General features: G+C 47.9%; 1 protein-coding gene and 1 long non-coding RNA gene across 3 annotated transcripts in view; one reads left to right on the top strand and one right to left on the bottom strand.

Moving 5' to 3' along the window:
* Positions 1 to 60: 60 nt before the first annotated feature.
* The window catches only part of LOC115494484 (uncharacterized), a 40,594-nt gene continuing 20,416 nt past the window's right edge, over positions 61 to 20,238 (bottom strand). For both annotated transcript variants that reach the window (XR_004367415.3, XR_012055269.1), the window contains 3 exons: positions 1,449 to 1,673; positions 442 to 611; positions 61 to 165 (listed from right to left, as the gene is read on the bottom strand). This is a non-coding gene — a long non-coding RNA (uncharacterized lncRNA). The remainder of the gene's footprint in view (positions 166 to 441; positions 612 to 1,448; positions 1,674 to 20,238) is intronic.
* LOC115494483 (uncharacterized) lies at positions 3,165 to 13,047 on the top strand. Its single transcript, XM_041715381.2, has 8 exons — positions 3,165 to 6,768; positions 7,353 to 7,503; positions 7,743 to 7,957; positions 8,442 to 8,592; positions 8,842 to 9,053; positions 10,572 to 10,716; positions 12,087 to 12,320; positions 12,790 to 13,047. The coding sequence occupies exons 1-6, from the start codon at positions 6,481 to 6,483 to the stop codon at positions 10,635 to 10,637; spliced, it is 1,083 nt and encodes a 360-aa protein (XP_041571315.2). The 5' UTR covers positions 3,165 to 6,480; the 3' UTR covers positions 10,638 to 10,716; positions 12,087 to 12,320; positions 12,790 to 13,047.

Raw genomic sequence — 20,238 nt, 5'->3', positions numbered from 1 at the left:
TTCCCTGCTGCCCCGGGGATGAAGGGATGAAAGAAACGCTCTGATGATGACGATGACAACAAAAAACTATTTATTTTTGACAGCAAATTAACACTTGCCGCCCTCCAGCCCTCTCAGACTGGCAGGCAAGGCAGTGCCATTTCCGTAGCATGAGGTGCTGGTAGCCTGGAGAGAGAAACCAGAGAGCCACAGTCAGTCACAGAAGGCTCCTGTCCCCCTGTCCCACCATGGCCTGTACCTGGGCCAGGCTGCTGGCTGTGCTCAGAGCCCAAACCCATTCTCTGTTTTTAGAGAAGAGCAGCGTGGCAGGCCACATTCGACCTCCTCCACTTAAGCACAGCACAGCAACCTCCTCAGGAGCTGCAGGAGCGGGATGCCCGTGTGCCAGCTGTGTCTGCATGAAGCCCTTCTGCCAGCCGAGCTGTGGAGCTGGGTACCCACCTCTGGAAACCTGCTGCCAGGAGAGGAGCTGATCCTGCATGAGGCCCTTGTCCTTCCTGAAGGGGATGTCCCCGCAGACCGTGGGCCCCTGGGGTAGCGCTGGCACTGGACACACTCCATGGACGGTGGAAGTGCTTCCCCGTCCAATTCTGGCACCAGGTGTAATCTTCCTGGGAAAAGCAAGGAACAATTGCATGAAAGTCAAATCAAAACAAGACCTGGAAACAAGCAAAAGCGGCAAAAGTTATCACCATATCATGGGCCTAGGGAGGGTCTGACCACTTGATGTGAAAATTAAACCTCTCCATGAGTGGAGAAAACCCCACCTTTCCCACCTATAAACCCACCCCTTCCTCAGGGGCCTGCAAAGCAGACCAGCTGGAGCATGGCTTTGGAACCTGCCCCACTCTGCTGCCCCCCATCCACATGGATGGATGCTTTTGTCAGGTTACAGGTCCCTGCTCTGGCCTGCACCAGGCTGGCTGGCAGAAGCTGTCAGCAAGGCCAGGAGTTAACTTCCCTTCCGCAATATCCATGCCCTGTCCTGCTAAAAAGCAGCTTGGTGGCCGGCAGAAAAAATATTCCCCACTGCCGCCAAGTGGGGAACCTCATGGCAGGCCGAGCCCTGCCATGCCTGGAAGCACGAGCATCTCCCTGCCCCTCCACCAGCTGGGGACTCATCTTGATTTCATCAGGGCACAGAGTGTGTCCTCCTGGAAGGGGCTGCATCCAAAGCCAATTGGCTTTGCCCTGCCAGCAACCAGCTTGAGGATGGTGTTCCCAGCTCCACATTGTGCTCCAGAAGAACACACCAGCTGTGCCTCAGCTTGCAGGGACATCATGATGCCATGGAGCTCCAGGGGGATGTTGCCTCTTTTCCAGTCTGTGGCAACTTCACCGCACTGCCACCCATTCTCCAATAGGACAGGGAGCACTGAGCCGCTCCCTCCACAACTCGCTGAGGACCAGCAGAAGGATCTCGGCTGCACTCTCACCTCCATTCTCACCTCATCCAGGTGCAGGGAAACTCTCTGGGGTTTTCTTCCAGCGCTACAAGATGTGTGCAGCTGGTACTTGCTGGGCTCCTGGATCCAGCTGTGCAGAGGGATGGATCTCAGCTGTCTCCTGGGCCACGTGGGAGTCCTGCAGCCAAGAATGCTCAAAAAGGTCCTCCAAGGATGGCCTGTCTGTGGGCTCTATGGATAAACACTACCTGGTGAGGTGCTGGCACTCTGCAGAGACAAACCAGAAACCACTTGTCAGCGGACAAGGCTCCTGTCCATGATCTCCCAGATTCAATGGTTCCCAGGCCACACTAGGAGTGCTCAGAGCTGCACCCAAAAGCTTCCCATTGATCCTCCCTTCCGGAGGAGAGCAGCACAGAGGCATATGTGCCACCTCCTCCAGCTAAGTCCAGGAGATCAACCTCTTCACTAGCTGCAAGAGCAGGATGTTTATGTGCCAGCTGCTGTCTCTCAACCCTGTTCTTCCTCCCCTGCCTTGAATGAGTGTCCCCACCTTGAGACACCCGGGGTGGGAAGAAGAGCTGGCCCTGGACGATGTCCTCATTGGTGTGGAAAGGAAGGTGCCCACAGACCAGTTCATAGGGCAGGATGCTCAGGGACCAGATGATGGCTGGCTGGTGATGGTAGCAGCTGAAGAGGACCCACTCCAGTGGGCTGCACTCTGGCATTCCTATGGGACAGGGGTGCAGCTCTTTGGGCCGATGCTGCTCCCTCCCTCCCTCCCTCCCTCCCAGCTCCTGTCCCACAACAGGCAGCCCCTGCCCCGCCGAAAAGCAACTTGGCTGCAGCCTGCTGAAGGAGGATTCCCCCTCCCTCCCTTCCTCTTCCCCCTGTGCCAGCAAAAGGGGGAGCCTCCACTGCCCAGCTGGACCCTGGCTTTGGGCTCATCAGACTGGGTGTAGAACGTGTCCTGGAGGATCGTGCCACACCTGAAGTCGATGAGCTTTGCCTTGCCGATGGCCAGGTCGACAAGAACGTTCTTGACCTTGATGTCGCGGTGCAGGATGCCGTGGCTGGTGCGGTGCCACACGGCCTCCAGCACCTGGCAGAACAGCCACGGGCTCCGTCAGGAACCCCCACTCGGCCAGGAAGTACCAGAGGTCCTGACAGCGCTCCAGAAGCTCCATGACCAGAGTGAAGGCATTGGGCAGCTCAAACCAGTCCAGGAGCCACATGACACTGCGGAAGCCAGGGCATGACAGCATCCAGAGGAGCACCAGCTCCAGGGACACAAGGGCTGGGGGATGGAAAGCCATCCAGAAGAAAAGGACCTGGGGGTGCTGGTTGGCAGTGGCTGAAGGTGAGCCAGTGTATGCCCAGGTGGCCAAGAATGCCAATAGCATCCTGTCCTGGGATATGCTTTAGTGGTGGCCTTGGCAGTGTCAGTGGTCTCAGGTTATTGAAAGGACTCTATGATCTTGAAGGTCTTTTCCAATGGAAACAGTTCTAAACCTCCATTCCTACTTTTGAAGGATGCAGTCCCAAATAGACCTTCATTTGTCTCTTCAAGGACCTGAGCATCGACGTCTCCTTGAAAGTAATAGGAATCAGGCTTTAAATGCTCTTGAAACCATTTTATTCCTTAATTTTGAGATGTGTATTTGAACTGAGGTGCTTTTGTACAGAAAGGTTGGACCATGGGATAAAAGCAGGCTTCTGCTTCCTTTCCACATGAGTGGTAGATTTGGAAGTATTTGGAAGTATTTTGTCTTGTGCTTTCACTTCTGGCTCAGACTTGCTCATGGATGTGTTGTAAAATCTTATCTACACCTTTGTACTGAAAAATGCTCTCAGACTGGTGGGAATTGCTAGAGACAAGTCTTACAAACCAGTCCCCAGTATGATTATCCCAGTGTCCCTGTTCAAATTCAGGTACGCTTGTATTAAGAAGGAGAAAACTATTCTAACTCCTCTTCACCCTCCCCTTTTTTTAAATTTTTTTGTAGCTCTTGGGGCAAGTCCTGTGTGGCATTCCAGCTGTTTGTTATCAAATGTGTGAAGTGATGTTGCTGCTGTAGCAGCAGCCTGAGTTCAGTGGGAACAGCTCCATAGCACTGGATCCCACAGCAGTGGGCACAGTAGGAGCCTTGTCTCTGCTGCCATGGCCATCCAGCCATGGGGAGAGCAGCTGCTGGGGCTTCCCCCATTCTGCCAACAGCAGTCTGCCTCCAACATATGGATGGTATGGCCATGATTTTGTCAGAATGTGGAAAATGCACCATTTGAATGTATTTTGATGTTGTCTGACATCACCTGACTGGAGCAGGTAAGCAGGATGCCCTGAGGGCAGGGCCATGGCAGGGATCCATGGATGGCACTGGCACTGGCAGCGTTATTTTTCCAGGCAGGTTCCTGATACAGCTGTGGGGGAAGGCACCAGCAGCTGTATCAGGCTCAGTGAGAAGCAGCACATGGAGGAGATCCTCATCTGCAAAGAGCCCGTCACTCCCATTGCTCCCCCACGGCAGTGCGAGATGATTCCACTGCAGGTGAAGGGCTGCAGCAGCCTGGAGGCTCCTTCAGCCAGGACTTGTTGCAATCCCGTTCCTGCAGCTGTGCCTGGAGGATGCTGGCCTGCAGCAGCCGTGCCGATGTCCAGGAATTCTGCCTGGCTCAGGGGGCAGAGTGTACAAAAGCTGCATTCAAAGCGCTGAATGCCAGATCTCAGAGCCGCTGGCAAGTGCAGCAGCTCTTCCTCATTCTGTGCAGGTGAGAGCCCAGCCTTGGGGCCTGGCCCTGGGACAGGGAAACGCTCTGAGTATAGTTTTGATTTTTCAGGGACAGTCAAAATGGGAATTGTTTTGAGGCAGGTGCTGTAATGTTGTGTTTGGGTGTGTCTGCAGGAAGGCAAGCAGGAATAAAGCCCTGCCACAACGAAGAACTCTGCATGGCAAATTTACACCCTACAGATGCACTGATCGTATTAGCCCACTGACCTCTGGGGGCATCTAATGCAGAGTGCAAAGCCTCTTTGAATAGATAGGAGAGAGGAGACCTGAAGAAATAATTTTGCAGATGCAGAAAAGGGGATCAGACTACTGGTCCCTTTGCTTAGGGTTAGTTCTACCAAATCAAGCAAGATTAGTTTCATCCTCTGTCTTGGAGAGTATTTTAGAATGACCTGCCCTGTGCCACTTCCATTAGGAAAATATTGAAGAACTGCAAAGATCAGAAATGTTTTGAGGCAGATGATGTTTATGTTGGGCTTGGGGGTCTCTGCAATAAAGAAAGCAGGGAATAAAACCTGGAACAATGAAGTAGAGCAAAAGAAGAACATTTGGATGGTCAATTTGTTCCCTACAGCTCTTGGCCAACTGAATTCTGGGCACAGGGGATTGCAAAGCTTCTTTTACTTCCACCACCTGGTGCCATTGATTGTGTCCCACCACTTTGTTTGATGTGAAGAGAAATAAACAAAATCCCATACCAACAAGCTGCAACCCAGAACTGAGGGCGAATTACAGAAATAAAGGCCTTGAAAATTAGCTTTGGAAAGGGTCTACTTCCTACATAGTGTGAAACCCTCAGGCCTGGCCTGGCTGGGCTTAGGGCTAGCTGCACTAGGAAAGGGAATGGAATGGGATGGAGTTGGGGTGGGGTTTTGAAGCCATGGAAACAAGAGAACCATGGGCCATTACATCACAAAGGGGCAGCCCCACGCTGGGGTTGTGAAGGTTGTGCTTGACACGGCCACAGCGGCAGGAGACGCGTCTGGCTCTGCCTCTCTGTGCCGAGCGCTGGTGATTGGAGTCACCCAACCTTGTTCTAAGGCTGGGTACCGAACTCCCATCGCTGTCACCTCTGAGAGCGATCCCAAATTCAAACCCAGATACTTCTGCGAGGCAGAAGCACGTGTTAAAAGATGGATTTTACCGGAAAAGGAAAGACGACTGAAGGAAAAGGTGAGGATAGAAAGGAGCTGAAAGGCTGAAGCCAAATGGAAAAAAATCCCCCCAGATTTCAGGGAAAACTGGTCCATGGTGGTCAGTGCTGGCTCTGTGTCAGAGTAGGTGGCTGACAGCTACAGATGATCCGGCAAGGACACCCATGGCATCACAACATTCTATTATTAGTTTACTCTGCTTTCTCCTTTTTGACAGTGGCCAAATCACTCACACTGTCAGCCAGGACAGGGACTTTGGCCACAGCTGATCACAAATTGGACATGGTCATGAGCTACAAGTCCTGTTGCTTTCTTTGCCATCAGTATCGGCTCTCATGACAGATAAAATTCCCCTTCTTCCTCTCCTTGCTGATGGGGTCCAACATTGGTATTACAGTGCTATAGAAACACTATAAGGCCTGTCTGCTTGCAGGGAGGTCTTTGTGGTTTGCAGAAATAGCAGTCACAGCTGTGTGGGTTTTTCCTGTGGATTCACAGAAGGCCAGCCTGAAGAAGGAATCTTTTTTTCCCCTCTTACCATTGGAGCCTTCCACCTTTCCCTTCAGACTTGCTAACTCAATACTGCTCAGAGGAATTAAACACAGGCTAGTTCCTTGAAAAATAAAACCAAATAAATTTGCTCAGGAATTAAAAAAATCCTTGAGTACCTCCCCCATTAGATGTGTTGTTGATAAATGTGGGAGTTCACCCAACTCACCTCCCTTGAGAGCATGGCTCAGCCTCACACAGAGCCAAGCAGGGAGCTGGGCCGCTCTCTGGCAGGAGGAAGGGTCCTGTGGCAGCCCAGAGAGCCTGTGCACATTGCCAGGGACAGCTGTGCCCCCATGTGCCCCTGCAATGAGCTGTGCTCTCCCAGTGCCCCTGGAGCTGTAGGGCTGCTCAGCTGTGGGGCAGGGAGAGGAGCAGGAGGCTGCATGTGCAGCTGAGCCATTCCTGGAGAGCACAGGGCTCTGGGCTCCTGCTGTCCCAGGGCAGCCCAGAGGCCAGGCTGCTCCTGTGGCAGCTCTGTGGAAGTGGGTCAGGGTTTTCCCCGTGGGCTGCTCCAAGGGGCTGCCAGCAGGAGCATGTTTCCATGTGCAGCTGTTTAGAGGTTTCCAAGGAATCTGTCCCATGAATTATGGAACTTCAGATGCTTTGTGTTTGGATTTTATCCTCTGTTATATTTTGTGTCTCCACATTGCAGGCCTGACTGGCTACAGTATTGCCAAGAGGTTTTCCCTGGCAAATCCCTCTATGCACCTTCCCTCCAAGCCATTGCCTCCGATCCAGAAGAGCTCTCCTTCTATCAAGCCAAGCAAGATATTGAGCAGAGAGCAGGAGAATGGCAAAAATATCACCAGCTATGATGAGGACAATAGAAAAACCCCGGAGCTAAGTTCAGAGGGAAAAGGACATAGTGTAAGGAGATCAAGCTAAGTCCTCTATGATAGATTTTCAGTTTAAGTGCTTGCTGGCACAGCTTGGAGACCTTTTCCTGTGGTGTGAGCCCAGGGAAGCAGGTGAACCAAGGAAGAGCTCAGCTGGATACTGTGCTTCAGGCTGCCTTTGCAATGTGTGTGTAGTGCAGATTTCATATCCCCAGCATGGATCAATAACAGGAGAGGTCTTTGAATGGTTTCTGGGCTGTGTCATGGTTCCTCCTCTGTGCTATGGCTGAGAAAACACCAGCAAGCAGTCAGAGCAGCTGAAATTTTCCAAACTGGACAAGCAATTCTTCTCCATTTAGAAACCTACATGTATCTATGAACCATCTCTATGTCTTGGTGGTGTTTTCTGTCAGTTGTGTCTGCTGTGGATGGAAAAAGGTCTTTTCTGGAACAAGCAGTCCTGCAAAGTCAGGCTGTCCCAGCTGAGTTGTACAGCCATGCCCTCTGCACAGTTGTTTCTGCTAGTTCCCAGTTCAGAGCATGGCTAAACTTCTTGAGGCATCAATGGGGTCAAACTGGATTCTTTATCTGAACTCTGTGTTTGGCTGTTTCCAGGTTTCCTTGATGCCTGTGTCTTCCAGAGTTGGGAATATGAAGAAGAGGTCATTGCTACTGCCTGTAACCCCTCCTATATGCAAGGCAGACAACCCAGCCTTTGGCAGTGAGGACGAGGTGAAGGTTGGGCATGGCTCAGCCTCACACAGAGGTGAGGGGGGAGCAGGGCCACTCTCTGGGAGAAAGGTGGGAGGAAAGCTCTTGTGCCAGCCCAGAGAGCCTGTGCACATTGCCAGGGAACAGCAGTGCCCTGCATGTGTCCCCTGCAATAAGCAGGAGTATGTTTCCCTGTGCAGCTATTTAGAAGATCCCAGAAAATATATCCCATGAAATATGGAGCTTTAGCTTTGCATTGTGGTCTCTGTTATATTTTGTGTCTTCACTCTGCAGACCTGACTGAGAGTGGTGATCCCAAAACCTTTTTCCTGGACACTCCCCATGTCCCATTACATGCCAAGCTCTTGCCTCCTATCCAGAAGAGCTCTCTTTCTTCTGAGCCCAGCAAGATCTGCAAGAAGAAGGAGAAACGTGGGGAAAATCACACTGCCTCTGATGACAGCTGTGGGAATGAGGAAGAATTGATCTCATCAGGAAAAGGATGTAAGGTCAGGAAAGAAAGCAAAATCGTGTGCTAGATTCTCAGTTTATGTTCTGTACGAATCTCTGAGACCTTTTCCTGTGGTGTGAGCCCAGGGAAGCAGGTGAGCCAAGGAAGAGCTCAGCTGGACACTGCCTCAGGCTGCCTTTGCAATGGGTTTGTAGCGCAGATTTCATATCCCCAGCATGGATCAATAACAGGAGAGGTCTTTGAATGGTTTCTGGGCTGTGTCATGGTTCCTCCTCTGTGCTATGGCTGAGAAAACACCAACAAGCAGTCAGAGCAGCTAAAGTTGTCCACTCTGGTCAAGTGTATCTCAGTCAGCCCCTTACCATTTCTCTTTCTATTCCATATCCTAGCCCAAGCTGCTTCATCGGTTTGACTCCTCTATCCCTGCCCAAGTCCCAGCTAAGAGCATGGCTAAACTTCTTGAGGCATCAATGGGGTCAAACTGGATTCTTTATCTGAACTCTGTGTTTGGCTGTTTCCAGGTTTCCTTGGTGCCTGTATCTTCCAGAGTTGGGAATATGAAGAAGAGGTCATTGCTACTGCCTGTAATCCCCCCTATATGCAAGGCAGACAACCCAGCCTTTGGCAGTGAGGACGAGGTGAAGGTTGGGCATGGCTCAGCCTCACACAGAGGTGAGGGGGGAGCAGGGCCACTCTCTGGGAGAAAGGTGGGAGGAAAGCTCTTGTGCCAGCCCAGAGAGCCTGTGCATATTGCCAGGGAACAGCTGTGCCCTGCATGTGTCCCCTGCAATAAACAGGAGCATGTTTCCCTGTGCAGCTATTTAGAAGATCCCAGAAAAACATGTCCCATGAAATATGGAGCTTTAGATGCTTTAGCTTTGCATTGTGGTCTCTGTTATATTTTGTGTCTTCACTCTGCAGACCTGACTGAGTGTGGTGATCCCAAAACCTTTTTCCTGGACACTCCCTATGTCCCATTATGTGCCAAGCTCTTGCCTCCTATCCAGAAGAGCTCTCTTTCTTCTGAGCCCAGCAAGATCTGCAAGAAGGAGAAACGTGGGGAAAATCACACTGCCTCTGATGACAGCTGTGGGAATGAGGAAGAATTGATCTCATCAGGAAAAGGATGTAAGGTCAGGAAAGAAAGCAAAATCCTGTGTGCTAGATTCTCAGTTTATGTTCTGTACGAATCTCTGAGACCTTTTCCTGTGGTGTGAGCCCAGGGAAGCAGGTGAGCCAAGGAAGAGCTCAGCTGGATACTGCCTCAGGCTGCCTTTGCAATGGGTTTGTAGCGCAGATTTCATATCCCCAGCATGGATCAATAACAGGAGAGGTCTTTGAATGGTTTCTGGGCTGTGTCATGGTTTCTCCTCTGTGCTATGGCTGAGAAAACACCAACAAGCAGTCAGAGCAGCTGAAGTTTTCCAAACTGGACAAGAAATTCTCCATTTAGAAACCTACATGTATCTATGAACCATCTCTATGTCTTGGTGGTGTTTTCTGTCAGTTGTGTCTGCTGTGGATGGAAAAAGGTCTTTTCTGGAACAAGCAGTCCTGCAAAGTCAGGCTGTCCCAGCTGAGTTGTACAGCCATGCCCTCTGCACAGTTGTGTCTGCTGCTATTCCGAGAGTCCATCAGCTTCTGGGCAGCTTTGTGCTCTGGCATGGCTTTGTCCAGAGGGAAGGGGTGGGAGATGGGCGTGGGGAGAGCAGCCCAGAGCCCAGACCCACGATTGCCATTGCAGCAGGGCCAGGACCTGCACTTGTTTTGGGTTTGCTGTGGGGTGCAGGAGGAGGCAGATGAACAACAGCTTTGGTAGAAAGAATGTCCAATCAAAGGCTTAGGTACTTGATTTCAGCCATGCAGAGAAAGGGGCCAATGTATCCCTGACAGGAACTGACCCTTTCACTGAAGTTTGAACAGGTCCTGATTTGGCTCTTTAGCTGGGCCAGAAATGATGGGATACTAAGGAAAGATGTGCATCTGCCTCTGCTGCCTCCACCCCCCTTCTGGGCCATGGCATGAGGGACCTGGAGGAGCTTGGGCAGGCAGAGACCTTGCAGAGAGCAGCAGGGCAGGGAGCTCTGCTGCACTTCCTAAATGCCAGTGAGCCTGGGATGATGGATGTGTGGGGGATGGAGAGCAGCGAGCATCCTGAGAGCTCAGCAGCATCTGGGCTCAAAGGCTGCTGGGGAAGTGTAGGAGGGAAGGGCAGCGGCAGAAGAAATGAGGGGCTTGAGAAAAGCAGGTTTTGACATCCTGCAGAATGGCTTTGTGGGGACTTGGCTGGAGATCAGCACTGGCTGTTAGGTACCGTAGGGGCCGGGAGAGAATAATGATGTAAACCCACTTTCATGCCATCCAAAAGGCCAGGGGAGGCAGTGGCACCCCAGAATATCTTGATGTCAATGCCAGCTGGGAATGTAGCCACACTTCCATATTTGTGAGCATGATGAGTGAGCTGAGAAATATGTGACATGGTCTCTCCCTCAGCAGTTCCCTTTCCATTCCCCAACCTGGGCCAAGCTGCTCCATAAGTTTGACTTGTCTTTTCCTGCCAGGTCCCAGCTGAGGGCATATCTAAATGTCTTGAGGCAGGAATGGGGCAGGGCTGGATGCTTGATCTGAGCACTCTGTTCTATTCTTTCCAGGCTTCCTTGGTGCATTCCAGTGAAGGGCATATGAAGAGAAGAAGGGGTCACTGGCAGTGCCTTTGATCCCCCCCAAAACACAAGGCAGGAAGTCCCCCTGTTGGCAGTGCTGCCCTGCTGGACTTCCAGGAGTCCGGGAGAAGAGGTAAGCCAAGGTGTCTGCTGCTCCAGCGTGCTGTTCACCTCTCTCTTCCCATCTCATGTGGTTGTTTTGCACAGTCAGCTCTCCCATGTATTTGGGCAAACCTCTGTGTATTCACCAGTTTGCCCATCTATGATGACCCAGCACATTGTCAAACCCCACACCCCTGCCCCAAGAGCAGAGGTGGTGGTGGGGAAGAGGAGGCAGGGCTTCAAAGCACCTCAGCATTGGTCCTCTGCTGGACTTGGCTATAGATTCCCTCTGTAATGGTTGTGGTGTCATTTGGGAACTCGATTGCATGGGTCTGGATCCTGCAGGTCTTTGAATGCTGTGATCCATGAGTGTTAAATTCTGCACCCATGAGAATATGCATGGGCAAATATTGGCTGCTTGCTGATATGCAGCTGGAATGCTTAATGCACCTAGGGAGAAGTATTGCTCACTAAGTAAGGTTACATTTTTTCTGGGATAATTCTGGACTAGAAATGACTTGTGTCATTAATCCTTACCTGTCTCACTTTTATTACTGACCCAAGCATTCCACAGAGTGAAGGAATCCAGGCTTAAGACAGGCATTACTCTTGTGCTGCTTGGCTGACATATGATTTTATCCTCTGTAAAGCTATGTAAAGAATTAGTTCTCTGAGTGTTAACAGCTCTGTTGGAGAGTATTTCAGAATGACCTGCCCTCTGCTATTTCCATTAAGGAAATTTGGAATTGTCTGTATTAGCCAAGATCAGAAATGTTTTGTGGCGGGTCAAGTTTATGTTGGGTTTGGGTGTCTGCTGAAAAGAACACAGAGAATAAACCTCTGGAACAAGTTAGTAGGGCAAAAGTGGAACTTTTGCATGACCACTTTGTTCCCTACAAATACAGGCTCACAGAATACTGGGCACATCTAATGGAGAAAGCAAAGCTCCTTTTGCATCTAATATATGGTGCCATTGTTTGTGTCCCAGCACTTCCTTTATTGTAAACAGTAATATAAAAAAATCCAAAACTGCAAAACCTGACCTAGAATTGAGTGATATATAGAAACAAAGGCCTTGAAAACTACTTTTGAAAACAATTACTTCCTTGACAGTGTCAGATTCTAGAGATCACTGTGAAGTTCCAGCTGTTTGGAAGGAAAGGAATCCTGTAGTAGTGGGGAGGCAAGGGGCAACACATGAAGTGTAAAACGCTTCTCTCTTGGCTTCCCAGCTCCATATTGTTCAGAGAAATTAAACTGATGCTATTTCCATGAAAAATAAAAAACCAACCAATCTTTTCAGTAACTAAAATACACTTTGCATTCCTCACCCATTAGAAGGGCTGATTGTAACGGTATAAGTTCAATTAACTCTCTTCTTCTCTTGTATCTGGTCTACAGCTTCTTCTGAGTCTAAACAAAAACCCAGAGGAAGAAGGAAAAGACAGGACCTGGGATACCTCTGTTCCCAGGGAAACTCCTGGCCCGTTGGGCCTGGAGACTCATGTGCTGAACCCCGGCCTTGGCAATGGAGGTCTCAGCTCCCGGCTGGCTCAGGGGACCTTGGCCCAGGAGCCCCCCGAGCAGAGGCCACTGAGCAGCGCTGGCCCCAGGGTCACTGCCAGGGAGGAAAAGGTGAGCCTCACACAGAGCCAAGCAGGGAGCTGGGTCGCTCTCTGGCAGGAGGAAGGGTCCTGTGGCAGCCCAGAGAGCCTGTGCACATTGCCAGGGACAGCTGTGCCCCCATGTGCCCCTGCAATGAGCTGTGCTCTCCCAGTGCCCCTGGAGCTGTAGGGCTGCTCAGCTGTGGGGCAGGGAGAGGAGCAGGAGGCTGCATGTGCAGCTGAGCCATTCCTGGAGAGCACAGGGCTCTGGGCTCCTGCTGTCCCAGGGCAGCCCAGAGGCCAGGCTGCTCCTGTGGCAGCTCTGTGGAAGTGGGTCAGGGTTTTCCCCGTGGGCTGCTCCAAGGGGCTGCCAGCAGGAGCATGCTTCCCTGTGCAGCTGTTTAGAGGTTTCCAAGGAATCTGTCCCATGAAATATGGAGCTTTTGATGCTTTGTGTTTGCATTGTGGCCTCTGTTATATTTTGTGTCTCCACATTGCAGGTCTGACTGGCTACCCTCTTACCCAGAATATTTCTCTGGACACTTCCTATGTTCCCTTACCCTCAAGGTCCTTGGCTCCAATGCAGAAGAGCTCTCTTTCATCCAAGCTCAGAAAGAAGCTACTGACCATCTGAAGGATGTTTCAAGAATAGGATTTATAGCATTTTTAGAATTCTATAGAATTTTATAGAATATTTTTAGAATAGTTACAGATGTACATATGTTCTCATAGTTTTGAATAAATATGTTTTGATTGTATCTTTACATTTTGATGCCATCTTTTTAATTGGATATATTTTATTTTGATGATTTAAAAAAACCTAACTAAATAAAATGTAAATAAACCAAAAGGAGAATGTGATACCAGGACCTGCTAGCCTAGAGGTTATGGGAGTGCAGCTCACTCAATGTGCCAGTGTCTCACCACATCCTTTCCTCATTGTGCTGCTCCTCTTCCTCATTTGCCATGTTTGCTGTTTGTTGCTTGGTATTACAACGGAAATACCATTGACATGTTTGGTGGACAATGGACCCAAAAGATCCTGTACAGTCAAAAGTTTTCTACCTGGATGTATTCTGTGCTCACCAAAGGCCTGAGCAAAGAAACCAAGAGAAGTGTGCCCAAATGCCAAAGCTTTGCTCCTTTGCAATCTCACACAAATCTGGCTCCCAGGTGTCTTCAATCACAATTTCATGGGTAAGAAGAGGTTGTGTATTTCACTGGGAAAAGATGAACTGCTTTGGAAAAGTCATTTGTAGGTATATTTACCAAGGACAGCAGTCTAACTGTGTTGTTTGCAACTTGTTTGCAGAAGGATGAGTGGACTGTGAGGACAATAACAAGTGACAAAGGTTCCTCAAATCTATTAACACTTTAGCCTGAGTGCCATTCAGTCCAGGGCTGAGGGGTCATTTGTTACCATAGACCAGTGCTTGCCAGGATAAGGAATTCCTGCATAGCTGGAACAAGCAATTCTGGATTCAGCTCCAGCTCTTTGTGGATTGCATGATCATTGACAATTCTGCCTTTCCAGAAATTATTCCACAGTTTCCTTTCATAGTAATTTGAAGTTTTTAAACTTCACACTTCAGTTTGCTTTTCCTTTAGGAAATACACTTCTGGGCCCAGTGCACACTGTAACCTTTTGACAGCAAAGTCCTCATGGTTGGCAGCTTCTGATGTGACAGAAGAAACTGCATGTGAATGTGTTAATTAGGTTTTCTGAAGGAAAAACTCTATGTCAAATGGCTGCATGTGTTTCCTTAGCTATGGGTCTAGTCCTGGCCTAGTAAAGCCCAGGCAGGGTGGCATGTTGCAGGGAAAACTAGTCCATGAGTTTATGGGGTTGCCATCAGCAGCAGAGTGAATGTGTCCTTTGGGGATTTCTCTGGAGACAAAATCAGGGAGCTGCTCCATGCTGCAATATTCTCTTAGATATTTCTAAAATATCCTAGAAAAGGCAGAAGAAACTTCACATCTCCTTGCACAGCCACTGTTTGAATAGGGGCATTCTTGTTCCTCCTCAAAGCCATTGCTCTTGCACACCAGAAAGATGAACATCCACAAACAGGAATGATGCCTGGTCCTCCTGTTGCTGCTTCAGAGCTCTGGGAAGCGCAGACCTGGGTATAACCAATTTGAACACTTAATTAGCATTTCATGATCCTTCAAGATATCCAGATCTCAGGGCTTTTTTGTCTCAAAGCAGCCACTGTACTGGCTCTAGGGAAGAACAGTAAATGGGAAAGAGCAACTGCCAGTCTTGCAAGGATGTGGGGAAAACCTGAAGTGTCTGTGTCAAAAGATGGGTGGGAAGAGTGTAATTGCCAAAGCCAAAGCTTCATTAGGATAGCAGGATCAGCTCTTTACTTCATGCTTGCATGAAGGTCATTTGGGATCTCCTTTTTGTGTCTCATGCAGAAAAGGAGCTCTTAACAATACAGTGCTACTTAAAAACACATTGGGATGTAGTGCTGTAGTGCTTCAGAATGAAGCAGACTGCCTGCTTTGTCACTGCCAGCCCTGGTGACCCTGCCAGGGACCGTAGTGTATCCCATGCCTGTTTTATCTCCAAGCAAAGCTTGATTTTGCTTGTTAGTGTGGAATAAATACAAGTGTAGTAAAATGGACAATTAAATTGGTCACTTTGGAGGATATGCTCATGGTTTCGCATGTCAGTCCTGTACCTCATGCTCCCAAGGCTTGTCTCTCATCATGAAATATTTTAATAAAAAAACTCAGATCCCATGTTACATCTGAATAAAATTGCATCAGATCATCAAGAAATCTGCTGACAGGAACAAGACAAAAACCTTCTGACTTTCACTTTCAGCTGTCCTGGATTTCTGAAGCTCTTTGAATAGCTGCTGTAGCTGGAGTGTTTGGAGTTGGTTTGGGCCTTTATGAGAGATATGTAGAATAGTCTGCAGGGCTCTCCTAGCAGAAAACTGTTTGTCCAAGCCCATGGACATCATGCCAGCAGAAGCAGAGCAGCCCCACTCCCAGCCCGAGAGTCTGTGCGCTGAGCCACACCAGGGAGAAAAGACACAGAGGGGATCCAGCCCAGCTGTTTCACCTGCCATAAATGTTCCATGGAGCTCTGCCATTGGGAGAAAGTCGATACTAGATGAGCCACTGAACTTTCATCTGCTATCATAGAACTACTCCGTGCTTGCTCCTGATCTTCCCGAGAGAAAACCCGGCACCAACTTGTAACACGTGTCATGGGGGGATTATCCTCTGGTATTTTGGGTCTTTGTTCCAGTGGGGGGGACGGTGAGGTCTGGCAGTTTGATATCTAGAAGTTACTGGCCTTTTTTCTTGCTTTGTAGGCATTCTGCTGTTAATAAACTGTTGGGTTTCTTCCCAACAGTTGTAGACTTTTTCTAACAGATATAGGTAACAACTTGTTACACAATATATTGTGTTGTTAGACCTAATTAGCTGGCGGGATACAACTGGTGCTAAATACAGAAAGTCACATCCAACAATCTTAACAAAATGACAAACATAAAAGTTAGAATGATTATTACTGAGTAAAGTTATATTATCTTTGTCTATTTCTACGAAAGCACACAAAGTCCTCAAACACACACAGCCCTTACCAATATACAGAAGTATATATTTTTTGACTAGTAACTGGGTGAAACTCAAAATGACAAATGCTTTGCTCAGTATCAAGACATCAATTGTGCATCAACTATGTTGGTTTTACAAATAAACCCTTGTTGTTTCCAGGTAACACAGGATTCTAGATTCACATTTTGTCATTTCTCATCCCCTCTCCATGTCCATGTTCTCTATTCCAAAGGATAGAACTCTCTTGTTTGAATCCTAATGCTCTAATGGGGGGAATAACATAAACTGTGGCATTGCTTATAGTGAGTACAAAGGCAGTAGCCATGCTAGCAATAGGATCATAAATAAAATTTACCCAGACAGCTTTTGGAATTTCAGTTGGAAAGGCTCCTTCACTTCCTTCTCTTATAATTAAGGCAGCTGTTGATTGCAACTATAATTGTGCCTGAATACAGCTAAAAACCAAAGATATAGCACTGAGCCATAGCAAGTGCATCTATAATTAACCCATGGTCTTTGTCTTTAGCTTTTTCCCAATTGGGTAACACTTTTGAAACCTGCCACTGACTGGTTCCCAATGCCAACAAAGATGATTGTCTGGGATGTTTTAATTTTGTTAGCCTACTTGTAGCAGTGGTCAATTTATTAATTAATATTTCTGAACCAATTCTGTTTAGAACTCCCAGCCCTGTCCCTAATATTCCAGTCAGATCCCTTTGCACTCTGCCCCTGGTGTGTGCTGGCCCTTGCAACCATGTCATCCAACCCTCAAAAGATGGCTTTAGGAAAGAAGTGCAGGCTGGTTGGGCTTCAGGGATATTAGTTTGCATTAGTAATTCAACACGCTTGAGAGACCACTCTGGATTAAACAACAATTGCTGTTGGCCCATGTTCCTTATTACATAGGGACCCCCGAAGCAGATCAAACCAACCTCATGGTTTGGACAGTGACCAAAGGATCAGTAAGCATGCACAAGAAGAGGGGTTGAGAATGTCAACTCTGATGAAGACTATTTGCTTCATCCCCCTGCGACCCCCAAGGACCCCAAAGAGGACCACCAGAGACAAGTATGCAGGTGCAATGGCTGATAATTTAATTTGCATACAAAGCAGGACAAGGTGGAGGCAGGAAATTAATATGCATAAATGTATTGCAAAACCTAATGTATATGTAACATTTTAAAGAATAAAAAAGAACACTGAGAGCAGGTAGATACGCATGCCTTTGCAGAGGAATCTTACATGTGTCTGGCTGAAAATACTTACCTACTTTATAACTCACTTTGAGTTTTAGAGACTTTCTGCATATCATTTTGGCGACCCAGATGTGACATTCTCTGCCAGCCATAGGACTGACTGAGTGGCGGACTTCCTAAGATGCCTTCCCAGGATTTTCCCTGGAAGGGATTTGGCTTCTTGGATCGCTCACTCTGGGGACAAACAATGACCTCCTGAGCAGTGGAAGAATGGTATTTCTCTTAAAAAGGGGCTCCCTGTAGGGACCACTGATAAGGGCCCCCTGTAGGGACCACTGATAAGCTGCTGAGAGAGATCTGACCGCACAGGAAAGGTCCTGGTGGGTTTGAGCTTGCAAACACCTGTTGGTCTGATGTGTGTCCAGCAGGGGAAGGATTCGCTAGCGGTCCTTGGGGACTGAGCGAATTCCTGTTTGATTGCTTCTATTTTGGTTGTGTGTGCATGCATCATAAAAGTTCGGATGTGTGTTGTTTGCTTGTGTCTGTGCCTGAGCCGCGCCTTGGTGCGAAGTGAAGCTGTGGTGTATTTTTGAGGTATTACTACCATCTTGTGTCAAAAGTTGTGATTGCAGCAAACTGCCCTGTGCGCTGGCTGAAGGGGTGGGGGCTGTTTTACCTTGCATATTCTCTTTTACCGTGTGCTGTCTTTTGGGCTTGTTTGGTGTTGCTTGCCGGGTTGCTTTAAGGGTTTTTGTGCTTTACTTTGAAGGTCTGTCTGTAAGGTTTGTTTGGCTTTGCTTGCTGTAAAGTGTTTTAAGGAAAGAGCAAAGGCCTATGAGAGGGTTGTGGGATCACAGTTGTCCCAGCCTTTGCAAGATGGATGGAAGGAGTCCTTCTCTCCCAGTGGTTTGGACTTGATTCCTGGGAATTCATAACTGCTGAGAGTAATTGGGTGATAAAGGGGAAACAGTGGGTTTATTTAGAGGGAATATATAGGACCTCTGCAGGGAAATTAGTTGCATTAGACTAGAACAGCCAGCACCAAAGGATTTGAATATCCAGACGAATAGGAGAGGTGGAATCATCTGTTTCTGCAGGCAAGGGCAACATGTTGTGTGGGTGCTGGTTAAGTGCAGGTCCTGCAGAGAGCATTGGTACTGTTCCTCTGACAGAAGACATATTGCATGCTCCCAATGTTGGATGCAGGGTCAGGGAGACCCTGAACTAGAAATTTTAGAGCATTTCTGTGGAAGATTCCATCTAGTATTGGAGATTTGTAGTGTAAGGGAAGAGGATTGGGAAAACACTGTGTAAGAGTGTGAGAAGAGATTTGGGTGCAAGTGAAACAGGACATGGAGGAGATAATAATGGGATCAGGAGAGAGTAAAGAAATCCCTAGGGCAAGTCCTCTGGGCTGTATTTTAACCCACTGGAAGGAAATTACAGGCCTGGGAAACACAGAATCCAAATGCACATTTGTGAAGTACTGCACACAGTGGTGGTCCTTATACAAACTGGAAAGAAATCGGACTCATGCTGGACATGGGAGCAACATTTTCTGTTTTAAATAAAGCTTTGATACCAGTGGGGAATGATTATGTTAGGGTAAAGGAGGCAACTGGCCAATATAAAATAGCATATTTTTGCAAGCCTCTGAAATATAAATATGGAAAACAATGGGGCATCCGTAAGTTTCTATATGTGCCCAACTCTCCAGAGTCACTCCAAAAGAGAGACTTGCTGGAGAATTACAGGTAACCATTTCATTTAAAAATGGGGAGGTTACTCTGGAGGTGAATGAGTAAAAATATGTAGAAGTGTTGAGTTTAATATTAACAGCTATGGAGGTTAAAGAGGAAATTAGTGAGGAGTTAGTGACCCAAGTGTTTCTAGGAGTATGGGCTTCCAATGTACCAGGGAGGGAGAAAAATGCACCCCCAATACAAATTAAGTTTAAGGAAGTAAAACAGCCAGTTAGAATTAAACAGTATCCTTTGAGAAAGGAAGATAGAGAAGGAATTAGCCTGATAATTGAAAATTTCTTACAGCTGGAGTAACTGAAAGAGTGCCAATCTGATTTCAACACTCCTATCCTGCCTGTCCGGAAACCTGATGGGTCACACTGGGTCGTGCAGGACCTATGGGCTGTTAACAAGATAACTGAGGATCTCTACCCTGTACACCTTTTTAACATGTTTAACACCAGAGCTAACTTGGTTTACTGTTTTAGATTTGAAGGATGCCTTCTTTTGCCTCCCTCTCCATGAAGCCAACCAGAAAATTTTTGCATTCGAATGGGAACACCCAATTTGATGCAAAACTCAGTTCACATGGCTTCAAAAACTCACCCACCCTGTTTGGAGAACAACTTGCAAAGGATTTGGAATTCTGGGAAGCTCCACCAGGAGAAGGGAAACTGTTGCAGTATGTGGATGATACCCTAATAGCTACCTCTACAGAAGAAGGGTGAGTGGCCTGGACTGTAAACCTTTTAAACTTTTTGGGGCTTCAGGGGTACAGAGTACCAAAGAAAAAGGCTCAGGTGGTAAAGCAGAAGGTGATCTACCTGGGTTATAAGGTCAGTGCTGGACAATGGGGAAAGAGCACATAGAATCGATATGCCAAACCCCAAAATCTCAGAACATAATAGAACTAAGGACCATTTTAGGGATGGTGGACTGCAACAGATTATGGATTCATCATTATGGAATACACGTGAAACTTTATTATTTGCTCATTGCAAATGGGAACAGAGACCTCCAGTGGACAAAGGAAGCCACACAGGCCTTTGATCAACTGAAAAAGGCCCTTATGTGTTTTGTGATACTTACCTGGAATTGGAAGATGCTGCAACGAGCAGCAGTATTAACCACTGTATCCTGAGTGCATGGCAAGGCACTGAGAGACACCTGTCGCAGAGATTGGGAAGAAGAATTTCTGCACTAAGTAAAAGAACTTACTGCCTTATAAAAAAAGGGGCACTGAGACATGGGGTGAGGAATTAGAGGGGTATTGATTATAAATAGATATTTAGATGAAATATTGTTTAATATTTGCTGCATTTTACTGTGCTAACTGCCTGTAAAGGGAAGACTGGATATACATGGGGGACAGGATATACATGCGAGAACAACATGAAAGAATGCAAGGATGTGTGATAAGGGAAGGATGTTG

The sequence above is a fragment of the Taeniopygia guttata genome, chromosome 3 (assembly GCF_048771995.1).
Source record: "Taeniopygia guttata chromosome 3, bTaeGut7.mat, whole genome shotgun sequence".
Classification (NCBI taxonomy): domain Eukaryota; kingdom Metazoa; phylum Chordata; class Aves; order Passeriformes; family Estrildidae; genus Taeniopygia; species Taeniopygia guttata.
This window is presented reverse-complemented; position numbering and strand designations above follow the sequence as displayed.

Bases quoted from the DNA above. Each gene is read 5' to 3' on its own strand.
- LOC115494483 (XM_041715381.2), top strand. From the start codon at position 6,481: ATGAATTATGGAACTTCAGATGCTTTGTGTTTGGATTTTATCCTCTGT. The intron at 6,769-7,352 runs GTAAGGAGATCA...GGCTGTTTCCAG, and splicing joins CAGAGGGAAAAGGACATAGT to GTTTCCTTGATGCCTGTGTC. The intron at 7,958-8,441 runs GTCAGGAAAGAA...GGCTGTTTCCAG, and splicing joins CATCAGGAAAAGGATGTAAG to GTTTCCTTGGTGCCTGTATC.